The 23,080-nt window shown below is 40.3% G+C and overlaps 1 protein-coding gene across 1 annotated transcript; it reads left to right on the top strand.

Annotated features, from left to right (window-relative positions):
• The first annotated feature begins 4,018 nt into the window (after positions 1 to 4,018).
• On the top strand, positions 4,019 to 22,175 carry LOC124263899 (sodium-dependent multivitamin transporter-like). The gene is given in 13 exon segments (XM_046698627.1): positions 4,019 to 4,381; positions 5,281 to 5,346; positions 5,603 to 5,654; positions 10,857 to 10,924; positions 11,294 to 11,448; positions 12,574 to 12,706; positions 13,122 to 13,210; positions 15,332 to 15,447; positions 16,477 to 16,609; positions 19,236 to 19,282; positions 19,285 to 19,341; positions 19,801 to 19,907; positions 21,616 to 22,175. Coding segments are annotated over 13 exon segments (1,515 nt in total). The 3' UTR covers positions 21,745 to 22,175.
• The last annotated feature ends 905 nt before the right edge of the window (positions 22,176 to 23,080 follow it).

Below are 23,080 nucleotides of genomic sequence, written 5' to 3'. Positions count from 1 at the left end.
CTATTTACAGAAGGGTGCGACCATAAATGGTGCACATTATGCAGGTGAACTGCGTTGGTTGCTTGGTAACATCAAAGAAAAACGCAGAGGTAAGGTTCGCAGAGGAGTCTGGCTGCTTCAAGACAATGTTCCAGTTCACACTGCTCAGGTAGCAGTCACCGCTGCACAGGACTGCCGCTTTACGATCCTCCCACATCCAGCCTATTCTCCAGATCTAGTCCCCCCTTCTTCCTCTTTCAATCCGAGCTGACCGCCTCCGTGGTGTAGTGGTTAGAGCGTCCGCCCGGAGAGCGGAAGGTCGCGGGTTCGATCCCCGACGGCGTCATACCAAAAGACGTTAAAATATGGTACTTGTTGGTCCCTGCCTGGCGCTCGGCATTAATGGGTACAAGGACTGGTCGGCTCGGAGTCAGTATAATGTGTCTGAGTGGGGTATTCATGCTTCACTGCGGCATGGTATCTCAGTGGGCTAGCACTATAAAACCAGCTTAAGTCTGGGCTAGTACAAGCAGCCGCACATACACATACACACGTATGCACGTCGTCATATGAGCGAAATATTCTCAAGCACGACGTAAAACCCAATTTCACCTCACCTCACCTTCAATCCGAGCTCCGAGGCCGCAAATTTGAGAAAATGAACACGTTGTTACTGCCGTGGAGGACCTTTTACGGTCACGTGACAAACTGTGGCTTTCGGATGGGTTACAAATGTTGGAGAAACGTTAGATCAAGAGTATATAAGTCAAGGGTGACAATGTTGAAAAATAGCTAGAACGATTTTCATACATATCGTATTTTTCATGGTCAGGCCGAAACTTCTGGGACACCCCTCGCAGCAGATTACATTCACGATATCGACAGACAAACACTATTGATGAGAGGCGTCAGTTTCACCAGAACGCATGTGTATGAAACCCTAGTCAAACTGTCTCTCAAATTCTCAAAACAATCTCAAGAACGGAGATATAGGTGACAGTAATGGTGAGGGCCACTGTGCCTGGCACTAAATTCTTTGCACATTATTCAAGGACGAGTCACTGGAAAGAACTACCGTCACGACATTCTGGAGGTACACGTGGTACCATCCCCGCGCCCACGTTTTGTGTTTCAAGATGACAACGCAAGAGCACATAGGACTCGTCACTGAGTATCTCCAACAGGAGAACATATTGTACACCTACAGAATACCGGATACATACCAGCCATATTGTTTAGTGTCACGTCACCCTAACCCTTACCCTTACCCTACCCCTAACCCCAAACCTTACCCTTACCCTAACCCTAACCCTAAACCTTACCCTAACCCTAACCCTAAGTAAACTCGCATGCTTTCAAAGATGGCGGAAGGTATCCGGTATTCTGTAGTCTAACCACTTTTCAATTGACAGCATTCAGTCCGAATTTTCACCTATCAAACATTCTAGAATGTCATTGACTGGTGTGTACTGCGTCGTCAACAACCACCGACCACTCTCGACGAACTTGGCGCTGCCCTGCATGAAGAAGGGGATGGAACGAACCAAGTTGACATTGGTATAATCACTGTTTGGTCGAGATCTGTAATATATATTGAAAAGATACTGTCGCTGATATTTGTAAATGGTGCATCCCCACATGGGTACAATGTGTGAAGTGTATTTCTGGTGTCACTCGCCGTGATATTGCTGCAATATTGCTAAAAGCGGCGTAAAGCCATACTCACTCACTCACATTGTAAATGGTGCAAGCATTTGAACATTTATCCTTTTTATTAAGTATATGACATAAAGAACTGATAACGACATTTCGCGGTGCTTGCACTGTCTTAGTAATGGATACACATACACACAAAACAAGGAATCCCAACACCCCGTACTTTCCATAGCATCAATATGCTACCATTAACCATAGTAGAGGAGACTTATCCAAACCTGGTATCGAGATCTGGACTCGAGGGCGGGCCAAGGTAGAGTTGCTACCGCCTCATGACAACATGTGTACGAGGCGGCTTGGCATTTTTGTCCATGACGACTGGCCTTGTGTTTAGACCCGGCCGAGATTTGGCGATATCGGACATGATTTCAGTTGGACACAAAATGAAGTCTTGTGATTCTGAGACGGGCTGTATCCTCGCCCGGAGTTGTCACTTGTGATCGACCTGGACGCTGATGGCCCTTAATGTCCCTGCTTGATGGTCCTTGCTGAACATTTCTGGACAATGGGTCGACCGATGACAACCAACAACTCTTGCAATCGCCCTCAGTGAGATGCTAGCATTCCGCATACCAATCAGTTGGCATCTGCGTGTGCGTGTGCTTGTGCGTGTGTGTGCGTGTGTGTGTGTGTGTGTGTGTGTGTGTAAGGCAGTACTTTGAGTAGTTTTGCATACACATCTATGTATGCCCGCGAAATAATCCTGAAGGAGACGTCATCTCTGAAATACTGCCGACGTGACTTAAACGCACTCACTGAACAAAACAAAAGCTTAAAATTACATGTTCGCAGCATCACATAGATAGTCTATCGTCCCCACTAAACGCAATTTATACTTGTTTATACAAGACAAAAAACACATTTCCTCTGTTGACACCAGTCACATACCAGAATATAAATGGTAGGTTGACAAGTTTAAGAAAATGTAAATATCATGTCATGCGTTATATTCTTCACAACATTTTGGCCTAAATTTTGGAAAGCCTTCATAAATTCCTGTCGGGAGAGCTTTGTCATGCTGTGTAGCAAACTTTCTAAATTTAGATCGTTATCACCAGGGCATAATCAATATCGATTATTTGAATCAAAATGATCATATGTCTCGCATCCGATTCTTCACAAGATTTTGTTCAAGCCTTGGGAAGACCTTCATTGATTCGTTTCGAAAGGAATTTCTAATTTTGTATATATACACCAGCGTTAGCCTTAATTGTTTGTTTGTGAAGTTGTTTTAAGCGTTCTTCAAAATGGGAAATGCTTCTCGGGCGTCGGCGCGTCACATAATCCTGCGCTTCAGGCATCTTTATTGCCTGTGAACAATATGTTTAAACCGTGACGGACATTTTAAGATGGGACGACATTTCCGGATATGACACATCAGGGATACAAATATTCCGAATACATTCCTTTATTGTACCTTGTGTCATTATAGTCCGGTGTATGTTGAACAAATCACATTGATTTGCCTTTGCGTGTGTTTGTGATGGACACAACCTCAGAGGCTTGATAGACTAATTGGTTTCGCGAAAACCTTGTATTATCACTTTTGTTTATTACCATTATACTAACATTTGTTTAGCGCCAATATCCGGCTCAGCTGCTCAAAGGCGCTTTGACTTTCCCTCGATCATTGGATGTCAAACTCAAACGGCACATCGTATTATCAAATCCATGGGGAGCATACAACTCTTGCAGCCACAAGGCGCACCAAGTTAATGTGGCTTTCCCATCAAATTGCTCATGATATAGTCAGAATAGTATGGACACTGCATTTATCAGAGATATAAATAAAAGTTTTCTTCTCTCGCTGTTATGTATAACGTCATTTATAACGTCATACGTCGACAACAGATATCGTGTTAAAAAGTACGTGTCAAACTGAGTTTGTCTCTATGCTGGTTTAAGAAAAATTACAAAACGTGTTCTGAAAAATAGGCCCGAATAACGTTCTCTCGCGTAGTTTTTAATTTAAGCAAATTGCAATAAATGTAAATCTGCTCTTTTATTGGCATATATAAGATGCACTTACAGGGAGTAACAAACCAGTTTATATCAAATATCACTGAAGTAGTATATATATGCAGGCATCTAAAACAAATAAACACAAGACAGACAACATATGTCCCCATTTTCCATTCACCGAAATTATAGTACTTTCCACAACTCATCAATAGCTAGTTCAAAAGAAATGATTGATGTTACGGTAATATGGTAATGCTACAGCCCCATTGTATAATGGACCAAAGTAGAGCCACGTGACATGGGTCATACTCGTTGTTTGCAATATAACTAGATCTCATTCCCCAGTTAGGATCTCTTCACAATGGGAGACTACAGCATATACACCGGTGTCAAGAAGACGTTCAGTATTGTTGACTATGCTTGTTTTGGAGCAACTCTAGCAGTGTCTACAGGTATTGGTATATACTATGCAATCAAGGACAAGCAGAGCACCAACTCTAAAGACTTTTTACTCGGGGGTCGTCAGATGAGCATTGTCCCTGTATCGTTGTCCATCCTTGTGACGTCGTTCTCAGCGACGACGTTGCTAGGGATGCCGGCAGAAGTTTACTCCTACAACACAATGATCTGGTGGATGTGTCTGTCAGCATCCATCGGTCTCGTCTTCGCTGCTATCGTCTTCGTCCCGTTTTTTTATAATCTAAACGTCACCAGTGTTTATGAGGTAAGACGATATCGTAATATATAGTAAACAAATATAGTAAATTTGTCATAAAGAAATATCAATTACCTGAATGTGAATGTACGTAATGAGCGGATGTTACCGAAGCACTCGCTTACCCTTTTCATGAACATCAAGTTTTATGTATTCATGTACCTTTCATCGCTGTTTAACGTCAGGAGGAGTCTGTGTGGTATATAGTCGCGACTCGATTCATCGTTTATTGGCGTTGACGTTCCTTATTGATCAAAGATTTTATCATTATTATTAGGATAGCAAATAATACAATATTCATACACCTGGATACTACAAAACATACATATATTCAGCATTCTTACTTTCCTATATTCCTATCTCTTTTTCCATCTCATTTTCTTTGTACTTCATTCATACAACCATTACACTTATGTCCTCAGTTAATCCTGCATTGACCAAAGATGTACATTGTTTACCATGTCCTTTTTCTGTTAATCTATTGAAATGAGGTAAAATCACCATAATCTCACATGCGTCAATAGGCATGATAATTGTGGTTAGAGTGAGTGAGTGAGTGAGTTTAGTTTTACGCAGCACTCAGCAATATTCCAGCTATATGAGGGCGGTCTGTAAATAATCGAGTCTGGACCAGACAATCCAGTGATCAACAACATGAGCATCGATCTGCGCAATTGGGAACCGATGACATGTGTCAACCAAGTCAGCGAGCCTGACCACCCGATCCCGTTAGTCGCCTCTTACGACAAGCAGTCACCTTTTGTGGCAAGCATGGGTTGCTGAAGACCTATTCTACCCAGGATCTTCACGGGTCAGTTGTGGTTAGAGAAAATGAAATCGCTGAAAAGCATTTACAATATGTGGGTAGAAATGAAAATAATGTTTTTTGCCTTCTGTTTGTATTTCAGTATTTAGATATGCGATTTGGCCGAGGCATTCGTGTCTTGGGGTCCATTCTGTTCCTCATCAAAGCGGTAAGAATTGGTTTATTTACAACTAAGAAAACTAAAGAACAATAACTTTTTTGACAAAGTGTCGCTTTCCTCTTTGAAAGTATGACACTCAACCCATAGTATGAATCATGTGTCCTTCCTTCCCTATTTGGATTATGGTAACAAATAAATATCCAAATAACGACCCTGTGGTCACCTGATAGTTAATGATTATGGTATCATATAGATGAATAGTTACAAACTTCAAGGGTGTATAATCATTTCCTTTTTTCACCAGCTGACCTATATGGCGTTCGTCTTGTACGTTCCATCGCTGGCCTTGAATGCAGGTAAAGACAAACATAGCACATTGACACACCATTATCAAATTTATATATGTTCTTCAGGTATGCAAGTAAGTAAGATTAATTTATTCCACCTTTGAGCATTCACCGAAGTAGTTATTTATAAACCATTAAGTGTATTTGTACGCTTGTTCACACAGGAAAAGACCATCAATTTGATATGTCACACGTCACGATGTTCACAAACACACAACCATCCGGCTGTGTCCGTTCTCCTGATCCATTAAGTCATCTCATAATAACTATAGACTGCTGGGAGACCGATTTAAACCTGAAACCTCTATGGGAGTTCATGATTGAAAAAACAGTTATATCCCAGAAGCGTTTACAGCGCTAGTAACCCTTAGAGGAGAGAATAAAGAGTTATAACCTCCATAAAAACGACAAACCGTTTGCTGATTCATAGGAATCCATTATAAGAGTCCCACTATATATTTAGCGTTTACTCTTATAATCTGAATTATATGTCTTTCTTTTCACAATTGCCTCCAGTAAAAGTCTCATTAAATGTCATTGTAAGGGTAATTACCCGTCCCAGGGATGTAGGGAAATGATTTTTATATATTATTTTTTTGTGACAAACAGTTTATATTGGTCTGAAGTTCATGTTTAATGTGTTTTACATGGGATCGGTATTATCTGGGATTAAACTAAGGTTTTCGAATATGACGGGGATGATGAACTTCATTCAGATTTTCAATTTTCAGCACACATGGATGATATTAACGCCATGCTTTATGCAATAAGAGGGATTACCTCTCAGAAACATGACAGCTAGTGTGGCAATTAGGACTAGGTATAAAATATGTACAAATTGTGGAGAAGATATAAGAGGGCTATTTTGCATCAACGGACTGACAAGTTTAAACCTGACTGTCCAAATAACATGTTCGTCGAGACAAAAGGTGACACTGCGATTTAGCGCATTTCTTCAACTTGTGAAAGTGATACATTGTGACAAGATAATATATGCCCTGTCTTGTAGCGTGAAATGATATATTTCCAGCTGTATGACGATGGTCTGTAAATAACCACGAGTTAGTGAGTGAGTATGATTTTACGCCGACTTTAGCAATATTTCAGCAGTATCACTGCTGGGTACATCAGAAATGGGCTTCACCTGTGGGAAATCAGTCTTCGGCGTGACGGGCAGACGCTTGAACCACTAGGCTACCCCACCGCCCCGTAAAATAATCATGTCTGGACCAGACTATTGCGATACGATGGTGGCGCGTGGTCCTGTGCTGAAAGCTCAGGTCACAAATCGGTGAAGTTAAGCAGCGTCGAGCTCGGAGAGTCCTTGGATGGCTGCCCCACAACGAAGCACATGTCACACATGTGGTCTCACCTTAGGCAAGTGAGTTTGTTCAAAATTGTCTCTGTTCACCCAGCAGGAAAATGGGTACCCGGTGGAAAAAGTCATATGACTATAACCTTCTAGCGCCTAACAGGCAGCTTGGGTTATCTGGGGTAATAATGTGCTGTGTCTTGATTGTTAGCGCTATGAGCATACCTAGTGTGGAGTTTTGCGCTATATAAATGGACACATTACTATTATTATTATTATTATTATTATTATTATTATACGATGACGGTGATTGACATCATGAGCACCGAACTAAAATAACATGTTATAACCAAGTATGCGATCCCGCCCAGCCGATTCCTCTTACGACACTCATGGGCTTTAAATCATAAACGGAGCGGTGGGGTAGCCTAGCGGTTAAAGCGTTCGCTCGAGACGCCGAAAACTAAGTATCGATTCCCCACATGGGTACAATGTGATAAGCCCATTTCTGTGTCCACCGCCGTGATATTACCAAAATACTGCTAAAAGAGGCGTAAAACCTCATTCACTCACTCATTGTAAATCACATGGACATGAATGAACAATTTGCAATAAAATTGACGTCATACAGAAAGACAATGAGTAAATCTGAAGAGGATAATCTGGGTATGGCAATTCTATCACACATGTACATGGAAAATAGATACGAATTAATCCGGTTTGAAGAGTACATGTGAGCGGGGTATGCGTGCACTTTTCGCGAACACCTGGTGTCATGACTGATTTTCAGTGGACCATTAATGGGGTTTATACCGCTATTTTGCTTTAGGTTTTGGTGAGATAGAAACCCGAATGGTTGTCAGTTGCAGTATAACTGTTATTAAAGTCATTGTTTAGTGTCAAATGTAACATATACAGTTCAAACAAATTCTCATCAAGACTGCTCGACAAGAAGGATTATTTAAACCTTCCCTCTCTGTCGAGCAATATTACAACAGCCACTACCGTTGGTGTCTACATTCCACAACTTTTGAGAAAAAATCGACCGTGCTGTTTCAATGATGATTTCAAAGTACGTTGTACGACGTATACGTGTCAAAAGCTGTTTGATCGAGCTTAGATGGGGCAAGACCTCTTCAAAGCTTTCAAATGGTTTATGCAAGACTTTCGATGACATTTCAAAATCTGACACATCCGCCATACTACTGATGATCGATGCAATGCCCAATTTTAACTTGTACCGTATGGTCTTCGTGGTCTATTGATGTGCCTTTGCATGTGTTTGTATAGAGTATCCACCTTTCACCTGTTACCATCAGTGTTTAATAGTCATGCAAAAACACCTGGTCATGTTACAGTCGGAATCGTACGATCGGCTCCACTTTTAGAAATAGCTTCACTACGAAAGGAGTTTTGTTACTTTCATGAACCAATCCTGGTGTCCCCCGTCGTGAAATTGCGGGAATATTTCTAAAACCATACTAACCCACTCACTCACTCACTTTCATGAACAAATAGAAATATCTTTAATTTCATGTATTTCTGTCACGTGTCTTGGATTGCTTATGTAAGTTGTTCCCCTTTATCAACTTGTGTCGTTTTCAGGTTAGGTTTCAGCATATAAATTACCATAAAACGTGTTAAGGCGTTCCGCCCCGATAACAATGCTAAAATTGGAGGCCGTAAATTATAAGCTACAAGTAGACTCCTTCAGCTCAGCTTGGAAACGTCGCCTTTACCGAAGTATCAATAATTTCTTTATCAATGTTCCTTTGATCACTGGGTGTCAAGTGACTCTTAAGAGGAAACTTCACACGCTATGTTCTTGCACAATGTTTATTCCGGCGTAGCGGTCAACGGAATCCTGCAACTACGAGTTTTAACTTTGTTTTCCCTCTCGATTTTATAATAATATTCGATTACTGATTGCATGATACTAAAAGGGACGTGTATCTCATCGCCTTTTTGCTTATATCTATACCTACCTACCTACCTACCTACCTACCTACCTACCTACCTACCTACCTATCTATATTGTTTTACACTTCTAATTTTAAATCCGTTTCATACGACAATGACTATTATTCTGCACATTCAGCCATTAAACATGTACGTGTGAAAAACACCACCGTCTACCAAATTGTACTTCTGAAGTCAAAAAGCATCTTTCCGTGATACTGATATACATATGTATTACACTCATGAACCGGCAGATGGTGGTATACAAAACGCATACGACACACGTGTGACGCGCAAGAGCGAAATGTGTCCAACTGGGTTGATTCACGCGGTTTGATTGGACAGTCTTGGTCACGCCACTGGATCACGTGATCCAGAACTACTTTTTCATTCATAACAAGCACGCGATTTCATAATTTTTGGATAACTCGCTTGACTTCATACCTAACGATGCTGAACGTAACCTCTGCTCTTGCAGTCTGTTTGTGTTGTGGCAAAAAAGCGACATCTCATGTCGACAACACAACTCAGAATGAATGAAACAGCCGTCACATATGGCGCAATAATAAAGATTAACTTCTGCCACAACGACTACAGTTCTAAGGCTACACATGAAGTGTCCGCAATAGCCAACTCAGCTGCTGATAACCTCGCCGAGCGACTAATACGAGTGTAGCATTCTATATACTACTCAAAGTTAGCTAAGGATCACCGCTTTAAAGGCGGGGTACCTTCTGAGCATCTGGTGATCTAGCCAAAGACCGTGTTATGTATAGAAGGGCACATTTGTACAAAAGTCTGTTGTCACGTGTCAGAAAATGCCAACAAACAACATATAACTAATGATCAGTCTGATCATCCGTAAATGTGAGTGAGTGAGTGAGTTTAGTTTTACGCCGCACTCAACAATATTCCAGCTATATGGCGGCGGTCTGTAAATAATCGAGTCTGGACCAGACAATCCAGTGATCAACAGCATGAGCATCGATCTACTCAACTGGGAACCGATGACATGTGTGAAGTCAGCGAGCCTGACCACCTGATCCCGTAAGTCGCCTCTTACGACAAGCATATGCTATTGAAGATCAATTCTAACCCGAATCTTCACGGTACGTAAATGTGAGACTTCCTGACCAAAACGGAGAAATAAACACATAATGGAAACACGTCCATTTCCCCTCAACTCAAAATTAGGTTCTCAGTAGCGAACATGACTAAAAGCTTAACTGTAAATGAAGCTTACTCAATGAAATGGCTTGCTGAAATACAACGTATGCTGCAGAAACAGGAATGACGCGAAATGGAGTTGCAAGAACTGTTAAATGATTTTTAATCGAAAAACACAAAACCGACTCTTTGGAAAGGGGTCAGCAATACACCGTATTCGGTTAGTACCTTGACAACCTTATTCGGTGTGTGCATCTTTGGAATGAAACTGTCTCAGCCGACAATTCTAGGGTTGAGATGAATCAGTGCCGATTACGATCGGCGATGCTTGTTTGTTTGTTGTTTAACGCCGCACTCAGCAATATTCAAGCTGTATGACAACGGTATGTAAACAGATTGAGTGTGGACCAGTAATCCAGTGATCAACATCATGAACATCGATATATGCGATGGCATGTGTCAACCAAGTCAGGGAGCCTGACCACCCAATAAGAGTGGGTTACTGAAGGCCAATTCTAACCCAGATCTTTGGTGATGCTTCAACTGGTATGTGATAACGGGATAATGGGATCTGTTTCCGGGGATAATCAAGACTGATTACTCAGTGACGTTGACGTTTTATTCCTACCTGAACTGGGACACACCAAATTTAAATTACTGGAGTTTTTCTCTCTTTTGTGTCTGCGCTCAGCACTCAAAGTATGCATTTTTGAGTTTTATATTTATATGAGTTTTTGTTCTCTTTACCTTAGTATTTGGCAATCTATTTCCAGCAACAGATTTCAGTTTATGGGGATCCGTGATAGCAGTGGGAACAGTCGTCACATTTTACACAGCTATAGTGAGTATTAGTAGTTAGAGATATAATCCTGCACACAAGACTAAACTATGTGGTAGGGTAAACTTTAAAAATAATAACAACCCAAAATATACCCCGCCAACCCCAAACAAACAAACAAACAAAACAAACAAAAACAACAAAACAAACAAAAAACAACAAAACAACAACAAAACAAAACACACACACCAAAACGAACCCCCACCGCAACCCGAACCTCCCAAAACAACCCAAACAACCCTGAAAAACAATAAAACACCACCACCAAACAACAAAACAACCAAACAATCGATTAGCGATCACTTCATGGTATATGAAACAACATTAAATTCAGTAATAAACGTGACTGTTCCATGACTTCCATTTCTGCAGGGTGGCATGAAGGCTGTGCTGTGGACTGACACCTTCCAGGCAATTGTCATAATAGGGGGCTTGACTGCTGCTCTTGTCCAAGGTTTGAGAGTTGTTGGAGGGCTTGAAGTTGCATGGACGGTGGCCGAGGAGAGGTCACGCATATATTTTACAGAGTAAGTTTACAAAAATAAAATCTTGAAACGTTATTATTCTCAAATCGCATTTTAAAGTGAAATTGAATCCCAAATTGCTCCATGCTAACCGGGGTTAGAATAGATCCAAACAAACCTGTTGTCATAAGAATCGACTAAAGGCTGTGGATTTCACCCTCAGTGACAAGTGTCAAGTTACTCATAAAATACCCGTTGTTAGCGCTTGGAAAATATCCGGCTTCTTTTTCTGCCGAGGGGGATTCCTTCGGGCGAAAAGGGCAAAATATATCCTTTGTATGAATGGATCATTAACGACACCAGGTGTTTATTTATGTGTATTTATGCGTATGACAGTATGCTCTGAAACATTAACAAGTAGCCAATGTGAACACATTCGGTAAACAATTCATAACCTCTAATCTCAAGTTTAAGTTACTTTCTTGTCTTCACCCCTCAAAAAAACAAACAAAAAACAAAAAACAACCAAAAACATCCCCAAAAAACATTCGAAAACTTATCTGTTTTCACTCTCTGGATCACTATTAATGTTACATCATGTAACTTAAATACGTTTTCAAGAAACAACACCCAAAACAAGGGCTTCTTGTAGGTCCTTCTTTTGTCTCTTGAAAGGTCCACGCGAAATTGTAACATTAAGGGTTACATAACAGTACAGCTTTTACACATACGCATATTCTAACCCTATAGCCAACACACAAATATATGTACTATTGTTTAATGGTTGGTTTGTTTGTTTGATTTTTCGATAGTTTCAACATCGATCCATCTACCCGCCATTCTTTCTGGGGATTCGTGTTAGGCGGTAGCATTTTATGGGTGAACTTGTCTACGGGCCAAGCTCAGATCCAGCGGACCTCATCTTGCTCCAGTGTCACAAGGGCTAAACTGTGAGTTCAAATTAGTTGCTTGGTAACTCTTGCATTGTAATTTTAAAAAATAACTTAATTATTAAATTCTTTATAATTTCCATGGTCGTGTGATGATGATGATGATGATGATGATGAATAATAATAATAATAATAATAATAATAATAATAATAATAATAAGATGATGGTGTGTGTGTTTGTAACTCAAATAACCTTGAGATATTATTAAAAATTATTTTGCTTTTATTTTACCATTAGGGCAATGCTGATTAGTGCTCCTTTCTTGGCCGCCATCATGTCAGTGTGTTGTCTTCTGGGCGTGACCATGTTTGCATTTTACAAGGACTGTCACCCTTTGAAGTTCAACAATCTCATATCACGAAGCGATCAGGTATGTGGAACTTTAGTTGTCAATATTGACAAAACATTTCTTAAATTACATTTCAGACAAATTTATAACAAAAAAGAAAAATAAAATTAAAGCTTAAATTTTCTTTATAAAATGACGATAACATTTTGGCCTGTCGTATTGATAATTGATATTATAGAATTCATCACGGTGAAATTGGAAACAAATCTTAGTCCATACAAAATAATGGTAAAAGAGTGATAACGTATTGATAATGAGTTGTATTTTCCATTATGTATGTATAAATAGATTACGAATTGGTTATATGAATGTCATCTGGAAAACTTTCTGTATTGCATTCCAATGTATGTGGTGTTCGTTATGTGAATTCCGTTTGGAAATCCTTCTGTACAACGTTACAAAGGACAGTCATCAATGCACGTGTTTCGCCAAACAGATTCTACCTCTGTATATTATGGACATTCTGGGACATCTTCCTGGCCTTCCTGGAATCTTCATCTCCTGTTTATTTAGTGGCAGTCTGAGGTCAGTTCAATTTTGTTTGTGAAAGGGACCCTTGTCTCTGTGACAGCAGTGTGTGGTATTTTCACAGTGAAGACGTGTGTTCTAACGTCTTATAAATTTTCAGTGCGACAAAGTTGTCTTGCGCGATAAAAGTTCTGAATAGAAACCAATACTTTATATTTCAGGGCTTGCCTCTCGGTAAAACATTACTAACCCCTGGATCCATTTCCGTAATTTGCAAACTTTAACACCCCCCCCCTTTTGATTTTCATTGGTCATTTTGATTAGGTATTCTATTCAGTCAAAAGGACCAATATCAGAATGCAAGCAATAACCCCCCCACCCCCATTATTGAGTTGGCAATACCTACAACATTGTGAGAAGTGTATTGATAATGATTAGATTTGCCATAAATTTAACATTGACGAACGGACTGACACCCAAAAGAAAAATCCCTTAAATCGAATGGATATCGTCATGTTCTTTCGTTTCTAGCCAGTACCAGTGTTTCCCCTCACCAATTTCCTTTTTCCATAACCCGTGGAGATCTGGGTTAGAATTGGTCTTCGGCAACCCATGCCTGTCGTAAGAGGCTAACGGGATCTGGTGGTCAGACTCGCTGACTTGTGTTACGAGATTGTGTTTTTTGTACTTTGTGATATCATTGCTTTAGTGATAATTATTATGGGTCACAATGTTTTTAAAGTTTTGAGTGTGGGTTGCGGCTCACATCTTGCATCATGTATGTTCAAAGGCAATATTATTTTTTAAGCGGTACGCCTTTTTGATAGCGCTCCAGAGTTGCCTCCCTTGGCTTTATTTTGTTTTGTCATGTCGACGAATTTCTATAATGTTCTGAGTGGATAGTGATGCTGCCCCCCCTTACTAGAATCCTCGAGAACTGTGTAAGAGCTATATAAAGGACCTTGCTCGTCTATATTCAACATATGTCATTGTAAACAACCTTCATTCAGTACATGTGCTCTCACTGTAAATGTCAAGACTCTGGTGAGGTAATATTTTATATTTGTGACCCATTACAGTGGATTTGTGATTCAATTACATTGTACTAGAAATCAGAATTGTGATTCATTGTGTTTCGTCATGTTGTCGTGCTGACATGGCTTTGCCATTCCACCATTCAATAAAAACAAGCGGGTCTGCTTTCATTGACCTTTAATGCATACGTCGCCATATTGGTACATGCAAGGTATGCCAGTCATTGTATAAAATCTAAAGGGAGCAATCATAATACAAATCCAACATCGAAACACATTGTAGTTTGCTCATTGTTCAATATATTATTGAATATTTTAGACTTGTCTGTGTTCTATTTTGCTGGTTCAAAGGGGACTTTTAAACCTTTCCTCACGGCAAATTATTAACCGTATCCCAATTGAATCGATCGATGCTCATGCTATTGATCACTGGATTGTCTGGTCCAGACTCGATTATTTACAGACCGCCGCCAGATAGCTGGAATATTGCTGAGTGCGGTGTTAAACAAAAGCCAACCTGAACCAAACCAAACCTTTTTCCATATATGGCCGGTTGATTGGTCTGTTAAATCAAACTTGAGAACCCAGGGAAAGAATCTAGGGTTCTTGGTGTAGGTTTGCAACTCGTTGGGAAATAAACAATCCAAGCCTTGTAGAAAGTGGTCAAATGCAACATATGTTATATCTGGAATTACACTTTCTCAGTAAAGTACAGATTCCATTACCCACACGGGATTCGAACCTACACACTCTGGGTAAGGCACCTGATCGCCAGCTCATAAAGTCAGCCATCTAACTCACACAGCCAGCGCAGCTTTCGAGGATTGAGGGAATTAGGGCGATGGAGATAATTCCGCCGATACTTGAGATTCTAAAATGCCACTTAAAACTTCTTTTACATGGCTATAATATACTCGATGTAAGATAGCTTCGATTTATGATCCAGATGCTAAAACGTCATACATTTTGTACAAGAACTAGAATAAGAGTTCATTTACAGTACTACCACTTTATCACAAGGACACAGTATATGAATCCGGTTTTCAATATACGATAGATACACAAATGTTTGTCATTGAATAGTGTTAGCGTCATGACCACTGATCATGTCAATATTCCTGATTTCTGTTTCATTGTTCAACAGCACCCTGTCATCTTCACTGACGGCCTTAAGCGCTGTGGTGCCTCGAGATCTCATTCAACCATTTTGTTGTAAACGAATTGGCGACAAAATGTTGACCGTATTGTCGAAAGCCATTGGTAAGCTACATAACATTTGAAATTTGAAACGTGTTTCATATTTTGATATGTGGACGCATGGATGCTTTTAGTGAATGAGCTAGGCTTAAGGCCTCATTGCTATTTCAATTATACAATGACATTGTATGACATTTGTGTGGGGCTGGAGGCACATTTGATGATTGTCTATGTACTTTACTACTCATCACGGTGGTAACAAATATAGGTGATGTCCGTGACTTTAGCTGTGGTGAATTGTAACATACCGGTGGCGTAATTTCTTTGACTAGACTATAAGCTGTTCTTGAAATTCTTGAAAGGTATTTAGAAGTGACATGAATAAATGACATGTGTTATGGATAACAACTTCTTTATATTCTTAATACGAAGTTTCAGAGCTAATTCTTGCTCCTTGGCAGAAATGAGATTTGAATGTAACACAAGAAATGACGAAAGTACCAACACAATTTGTCATAATTACCGTGTCCGTTGATTCCCTTTCTCAATTTTTTCAGTGGTACTCTTTGGCATTACAACAATTGGGTTCGCTTTTATGGTCTCCAGGTTAGGAGGAATACTGCAGGTATTGTAACATGGTATTCTATACAGAACTATACACATGGAGCCTAATTAACACCCCCTAATATATGTCATCATAGTGATGATGATATGACAGTGATGCTATTGTTTAGTAGCACATTTCGGGTAATGAAAAACAAGTTTCAGATGGTAAAGGTTTGCCAAACTGCCGCGACATGCATGTAAAGCATGCTACCCACGTATATCACGAAAAGCATAACGAGGCAAGACTTTCATTGAGATTGAAATGGCAGATGGTGGGAGGCATGCTCCTGGACGTCATTAAAGGGAATCGGCTGTCAGTTTGGTTATTGCCACTGCCATCAGTAGACTTATCCGGAAAAAGCACCAACAAACAGGCGGTATAAGGGTCGACCAAGGGTAGGGCAACCTTGGAAGACCATTCCAGCGGAAAATCGTAATGTGGCCCGTTACGTGAGTCGTGAACCCTTCGCCATGATCATTCGTTAGAAGCAACTCTGACTGCCCAACGGACGTTTGTCAACCAAGGTTCTTGGTTTGGGTACCCCAAGGGCAAGGGCAAGGGCAAGGGCAAGGGGCCCTCTGTACAAAATGTGGGTGGAGGATGGGAGCTGTCATCCAGGCCCGTGGCGGATACACGAGATACTGATGTGAAACATCTCCCTCGATTTCAAGGGACCCGTACAGACAGCGAGATCTGTACAGACAACTATCTCATCATGCCATATTTATTCAACAAAATCAACAGTGTTGGCAATTTTCACGTACAGAGCATATACATCAACATTATGCCTACATTTTGTTGGTTTTCCGTTGTCAATTGTTCAATCTTCCATTAGATAATCAAGCAATACTGCTCTTCTAGAAGTATGAACCTTTCTGTTCACAAACAGGCGGGTATATATAGCTGTATCATACAGGTTCAAAAATGAAAACAAAACAAAAACAAAACAAAAACAAAACCCAAACAAGTGAAACTAGGTTTAACTTATGATTTCTCACTTACAGTATTGTAAATACCTTTTGAACGTATTTATCCTTACATGTTTTAAAAGGATCTTTATTAAATTCATGATAATCTTTTTTATATACAAAAGGCTACATACACTGTTGCAAGTATCACCAGTGGACCGCTGTTTGGGCTCTTTATACTTGGGATGTTCTTTCCAAGGGCAAACAAATGGGTAAGTTGTTATTTTACTGTAAGTGAGTGAGTAAATATGGTACTACGCCGCTTTTAGCAATATTCCAGCAATATCACGGCGGGGGACACCAGAAATGGGCTTCACACCACTTTAGTACCAATGTGGGGAATAGAACCAAGGCCTTCGTCGTGACGAGCCAACGTTTTAACCACAAGGCTACCCCACCACCCCTATAATACTTGAAAGTTTCAGATCGTGATATATAAGAGAAGAGAAAAGCTTAATTCATTTACAATACATGTTTTGTTCAGGGTGCGTTGGCTGGATCTCTGACATCACTAGGAGTGATGTGTTGGATAGGACTCGGAGCCTTTGTTACCCGAGCATCATATGTGCCTCCATCGTCTTTCATCACTAGCGGATGCAACTGGAACGTCACTCAGTCAACGCTAGTTGACGTTTCTCCAGCAACGGTTGAGTTAACGTCCCAGCTCACAATAAACGCAACGCATACTGTTTTCAACAATACTAGGTAGGTGACCATTGAGTAAGTGAGTGATGGAATGTCATTTAATATTTCTCCAGTGTTGTCAACGCCTGTGGTCTTTCCTCCCAGTATAACATATTTTTCTGCCCAAAGTTGACAGCTGATGAACATTGACTCATATTTATAGATATCGATTATTAATACCGCGTGTGACGAGACCGTGTATCATTGCGCGTTAAAGAATGCTTCGTGGTATTCCAAGAAGAAGGAGTACTACTACTAGTTGGTCTTTAGCAACCCTCCCAATTGCGCAGATCGATGCTCATGTTGTTGATCACTGGATTGTCTGGTCCAGACTCGATTATTTACAGACCGCCGCCATATAGCTGGAATATTGCCGAGTACAACAAACGGCGGCGTAAAACTAACCTCACTCACTCACTCACTCTTCAGCAACCCACGCTTGTCGTAAGAGACTACTAACGGGATCGGGTGGTCAAGCTCGCTGACTTGATTCACACATGTCATCGTATCCCAATTGCATAGATGGGTGCTCATGTTGTTGATCACTGGATTGTCTGGTCCAAGCACGATTATTTACAGACCCTTGAAGATCCGGGTTAGAATTGGTCTTCAGTAACCTATGCTTGTCGTAAGAGGCGGCTAACGGGATCGGGTGGTCAGACTCATTGACTTGGTTGACAGATGTCATCGTATCCCTATTGTGTAGATCGATGCTCGTACGTTCGAACACTGGCTTGTCTGGTTTACACGCCATTATTCACAGGCAGCCGCCATATAGCTGTAATATTGCTGAGTGCGGAATTAAACAACAAACCAACAATGCAAAAAGTGGAAGGTCAATAAAATGCGCTACTTGTCACTCAATAGCGGTCATTGTTCTCAAGTAGAAGATGGTAAAGAAGCGATGTATTTGAGACCATAAAATGTCTGTGACACTTGGTCCGATACCAGAGAGATACTCGGGAATCCGGACACTTGCCCCCATACACTGACTGACTGACTGAGTTGGGTTTTCGCTTTTAGCAATATTCCAGCAACATCACGGCGGGGACACCAGAAATGGGCTTCACACTGTGCCCATGTGGGGATTCGACCCCCATCTACAAAGTTATCTCCAATTTAAGCAGTCCCAGAAAATAGGTCCTTTATTTTTCAGGCGATAGCCGAGTTCTCCTTGCCTCAAGGTTCAAAGTACTGGGCCTAGATTTTCGAAGCTCTCTTAGCGCTAATATAGTCGTAAGTTAATGTTAATGTATGGCACTTACGACTATCTTAGCGCTAAGAGAGCTTCGAAAATCTAGGCCCTGGTGTTCCAGCTTCTCGTTTTTATCCTCGTTGATTAGGCGCCATAACAATAATTGGTATATTTAGGTGCAGTATATACGGGGTCAATGATTCAACATGCCAGTTACAGTTCCCAGTGTACGCTCTGGTATTTCGTGAATATAATCAAGTCGGTTTGTTGACGCTGACGCCTTGCACCAGTCATACATGACCTCTGTCACATTCAGATAATTTTATACATTCCATCATGATTCAGGTTAATATAGCGTCATAATATGACTCAGAGAATATTATGTATTCGTTTTCAGCACTGCAAGTACAGTATTATCAATCTACAAAATGTCCTACATGTGGTATCTCCTACGGCCCTCTTAATAGAAATTGTCGTTGGTCTCCTCGTCAGTGCCCTTACAGGTATGGCTATTTTGGGTACACATGAATTGTATGTATGTGAGTGAGTGAGTTTAGTTTTACGCCGCACTCAGCAATATTGCAGCTATATGGCGGCTGTATGTATGTGAAGAAAAGCGTTTAATTATTTAAAACTGGGTCAGCAGTTTTGTAAATTATGCTTGGAAATTATGGGAATGGGAGGGTGTGTGTGTGTGTGTGTGTCATTGATTTGTTCATGACATGAAGGGGTTGTTACTTATTTTGTACATAAATTTTAGGGGGGGTCAATCACAATGTACATGCTTCTCCATAAAAATCATCATCACTTCTTCCCCCTCTTGCCATAAATTATGAACGGTCCCTTAAAACTGATATATTTTCTTTCGAGTAGCATTAATCTTTGGATTGGTTTCATGTCGGTGTGCTTTTTAAAACATAACACATTTGCAAAGTCAGATTGTCAGTGTTTTCTTATTTCAGGATGTACGAAACCAGAAGATTTAAGACCAGAGCTGATTTGCCCACTAGTTGACCAGTTGTGTCCATTCCTACCAGAGTCATGGAGAGAACGTTTACGTTTTCACAAGGTAAACACTTTTATATTGTATTTGGCAATTGATTTAATGTACAAAGAAAGATCTTTTGTGAAACCTGCGAAGACAACCTAGAAACATGGTCGGGGCGAACCGGGATCTCTTGCGCCTAAATGGCTGCAAAGGTGTATGATCCCCAGGGAGTTGAGATTGAAAAATGCGATTTGCCGTTGAGATTGACATCCTGTGATCAAGGGAAAAACAAAACGCCTTTGAGCAGCTGAGCTGAACTGGACATTGGCGCTATATAAATATCATATAATATATTCGAACCTCGAATCAAGAGTATCTGGCTCCAATGAGCTCAACTCTGCACAGTTGGTCGCAGTCTGCCGTGCGCTTTATTTATGTCTTAACAAATAATTAGGGCTGTGTATTGGCAAATATACTGTATTGCAATATATAGAGAATCTCACCCAAGTGTCTACTGATATCAATTAGTTACACATATCCGAGCCATGCAGAGGATAGTTTTACTTTTATCAACGAGTGTTGCCTCTTGATTAAGGCTCCCAAATCTCTGATCAACAGACTTCAGCATGTTCAAAACACAGCCGCAAGAATTGCATCCCTTACCCCCAGACAGGCACACACCACTCCATTACTCAAATCTCTTCATTGGCTTCCTGTTCATTTCCGTATCAAGTTCAAGCTCCTGTCCCTGACCTTCCAATGTATCTCCGGATCAGCTCCAGTCTATCTCTGCAACCTTCTTCAGACATACCAACCTGCTCGAACTCTCAGATCCCAGACCAAGTCTCTCCTTGTTGTCCCAAAAACAAACACTGTCCGCTACGGTCACAGATCATTTGCGTATGCCGCAGCAACTGAGTGGAATAATCTGCCCCAAAAACTCAAAGACTCTCAAACGTTGTCATCCTTTAAATCCTTACTAAAAACTTTCCTCTTTCGCCAAGCTTTCCCTAAATTTCCCTAATATCAAACAATGTTTGTGCGCTTTGAGCATCCTTATGTTTGGAATTAGCGCTATATAAATGCACTATTATTATTATTATTATTATATAATTGATATCAGTAGACACGAAGGTGGGATTCTATTTATCACCAAAAATCACTCTTCATTAGTTTTCAATGAAAAATGTATATCTGTGAACACTGTACTGCCATTAGGCTTGCATTGCAGCGATGTCATGGCATTGTGACGTCATCAAGTTTTTGACGTCATAGCATTGTGAGTCATGTAATTGATGATGTTAAGGTATTGTACAAAATCTACTGTGAAAACGATGTCTCCAGGAGATATTGTTTGATCTCACATACAAGGAGATATAGTTTGATCTAACAAGCAATATATCCAGTGGGACAGTTTTGGATGATAAATTGCGATTCTGGTGCCCGTATTCCGATACGTATTGCGATATATTGGAACCTAAGTAATACCGTGCAATCCTACAACTTAACATGGGAACATATGATGACTGATCTCGTTGTTACAGCAATACACCTACAGTACAGTGAAGTAAATTAGCGATTAATATTCTAAAATACATTAATCTATATTTAGAAGATCTGTTATATGCTTTGAATTAATCCTGAATCTTTGAAGTAAACGAAAACTAGCCACTAGATCTACCAACGTGTTTCCGTAATATTTTTATCTGAAATTAGAAAAGCTACCACGCGGATGTGTATTGGTGACTTCGTAAATTTCAATACACTTTCGCTTTACTTGGTCTTACAGACTACAAAGAGGTCTCAGGAAACAAGTGGTGCCGAAGAAACGAACCATCACCACATGGACGAGTCAACGACCTCCTTCCTTCATGACAGGGATCTTTGGGCAAACGAGTCTATACCGCACACGCTTTGATTTGGGTGACAATTAGAAGCTCTGAGATTCAAAATGTTGAATTAAGTCTTGAAGTGGTTCCTGCTGCTGTCGACAGAAACGTTTTGACGTCATAGTGGTCATTGCTACTGGACGGACGCGTTTGTTTGTTGTTTTAACGCAGTAGTATTCCAACTGTATGGCGGTGGTCTGTAAATGATCGAATCTGGACCAGACAATCCAGTGACTGAAGTCATGAACATCGGCCTATACATTTGGGATACGACGACATGCATAGACCAAGTCAGCGAGCCTGACCACTCGATCCCGTTAGTCGCCTCTTACCAACTGATGACCAACTCTGATCAGCGCTGATACTTTGAATGCACAATTAATTGCGCACATTGATGAATGATAATAAAGTAACGCCAGCAAATTGTTTTGAATATATGTATAAATATGTTAGTGTGAAATATGTTTGTTACAGTCAATAAAGAAATATATATAAATATAAGGTTGTATTTTTATATTTAAAGACAACGATGACGTTTCAGTCACGTTCTTGTGTCGAGGTACAAATCGAGAAGCCAGAATGCATTCGAAAAGTCGCAATGCTACAAGGTGGAGAAAGTTCAGTCGAATGGGACCATTACTAGTAGTGAGTGAATGTGTTGGAGTATTTGTCCGCTTTAAACTATCTTTTACTTATATTATGTTTCCCAGGGAGTTGAGATTGATAATATAATGTGCCATTTGAGACTGACATCCAATGATCGAGGGAAAAACAAAGCGCTTCTGAGCAGGTGATCTGGATATTGGCGCCACACACACACACACACACACACACACACACACAATATAAACAATAAAAAAATATAAATATATCCATCAGGGTTTATCAGAACTGGGTGGAAAGTGCACACCAGACACAACTCCAAATAATAAGAAAGTGATTGTATTATCCTATTTTGATTGGTTGACGTAGAATCACATTTGAATGTTATTTTCGATAACTGCAGGAAACTGGAGATTGACGAGACTACTTTTCAATGTTGTGTTTCCCGGCTACCTCTACCTTGGCAAAAGTACGTTTGCATATAAAACATGAAAATAGAACATTGTACTCCTCACCAGTATGCTAGTGATTTGCCAGGTTTGATACCTTTCACTGACTAATGCTCAAAATAGTGTTTCTTATATTTCCAATTTGAAAAATAATAATAAATAATTAACCAGCTGAATCAGATAATGACGAAATCCTTATATGAATCGTATAGTACCACTTTGTCATTGACTTTGGATTCCACCATCAAATGCGTGTAAATTCCTCTGAATTTATTTTTCAAATGATGCCAGGCGGGATAATGCAACAGTACTC

The sequence above is a fragment of the Haliotis rubra genome, unplaced genomic scaffold, assembly GCF_003918875.1.
Source record: "Haliotis rubra isolate DU_JTF1 unplaced genomic scaffold, ASM391887v1 Scf9, whole genome shotgun sequence".
Lineage (NCBI taxonomy): Eukaryota > Metazoa > Mollusca > Gastropoda > Lepetellida > Haliotidae > Haliotis > Haliotis rubra.
This window is presented reverse-complemented; position numbering and strand designations above follow the sequence as displayed.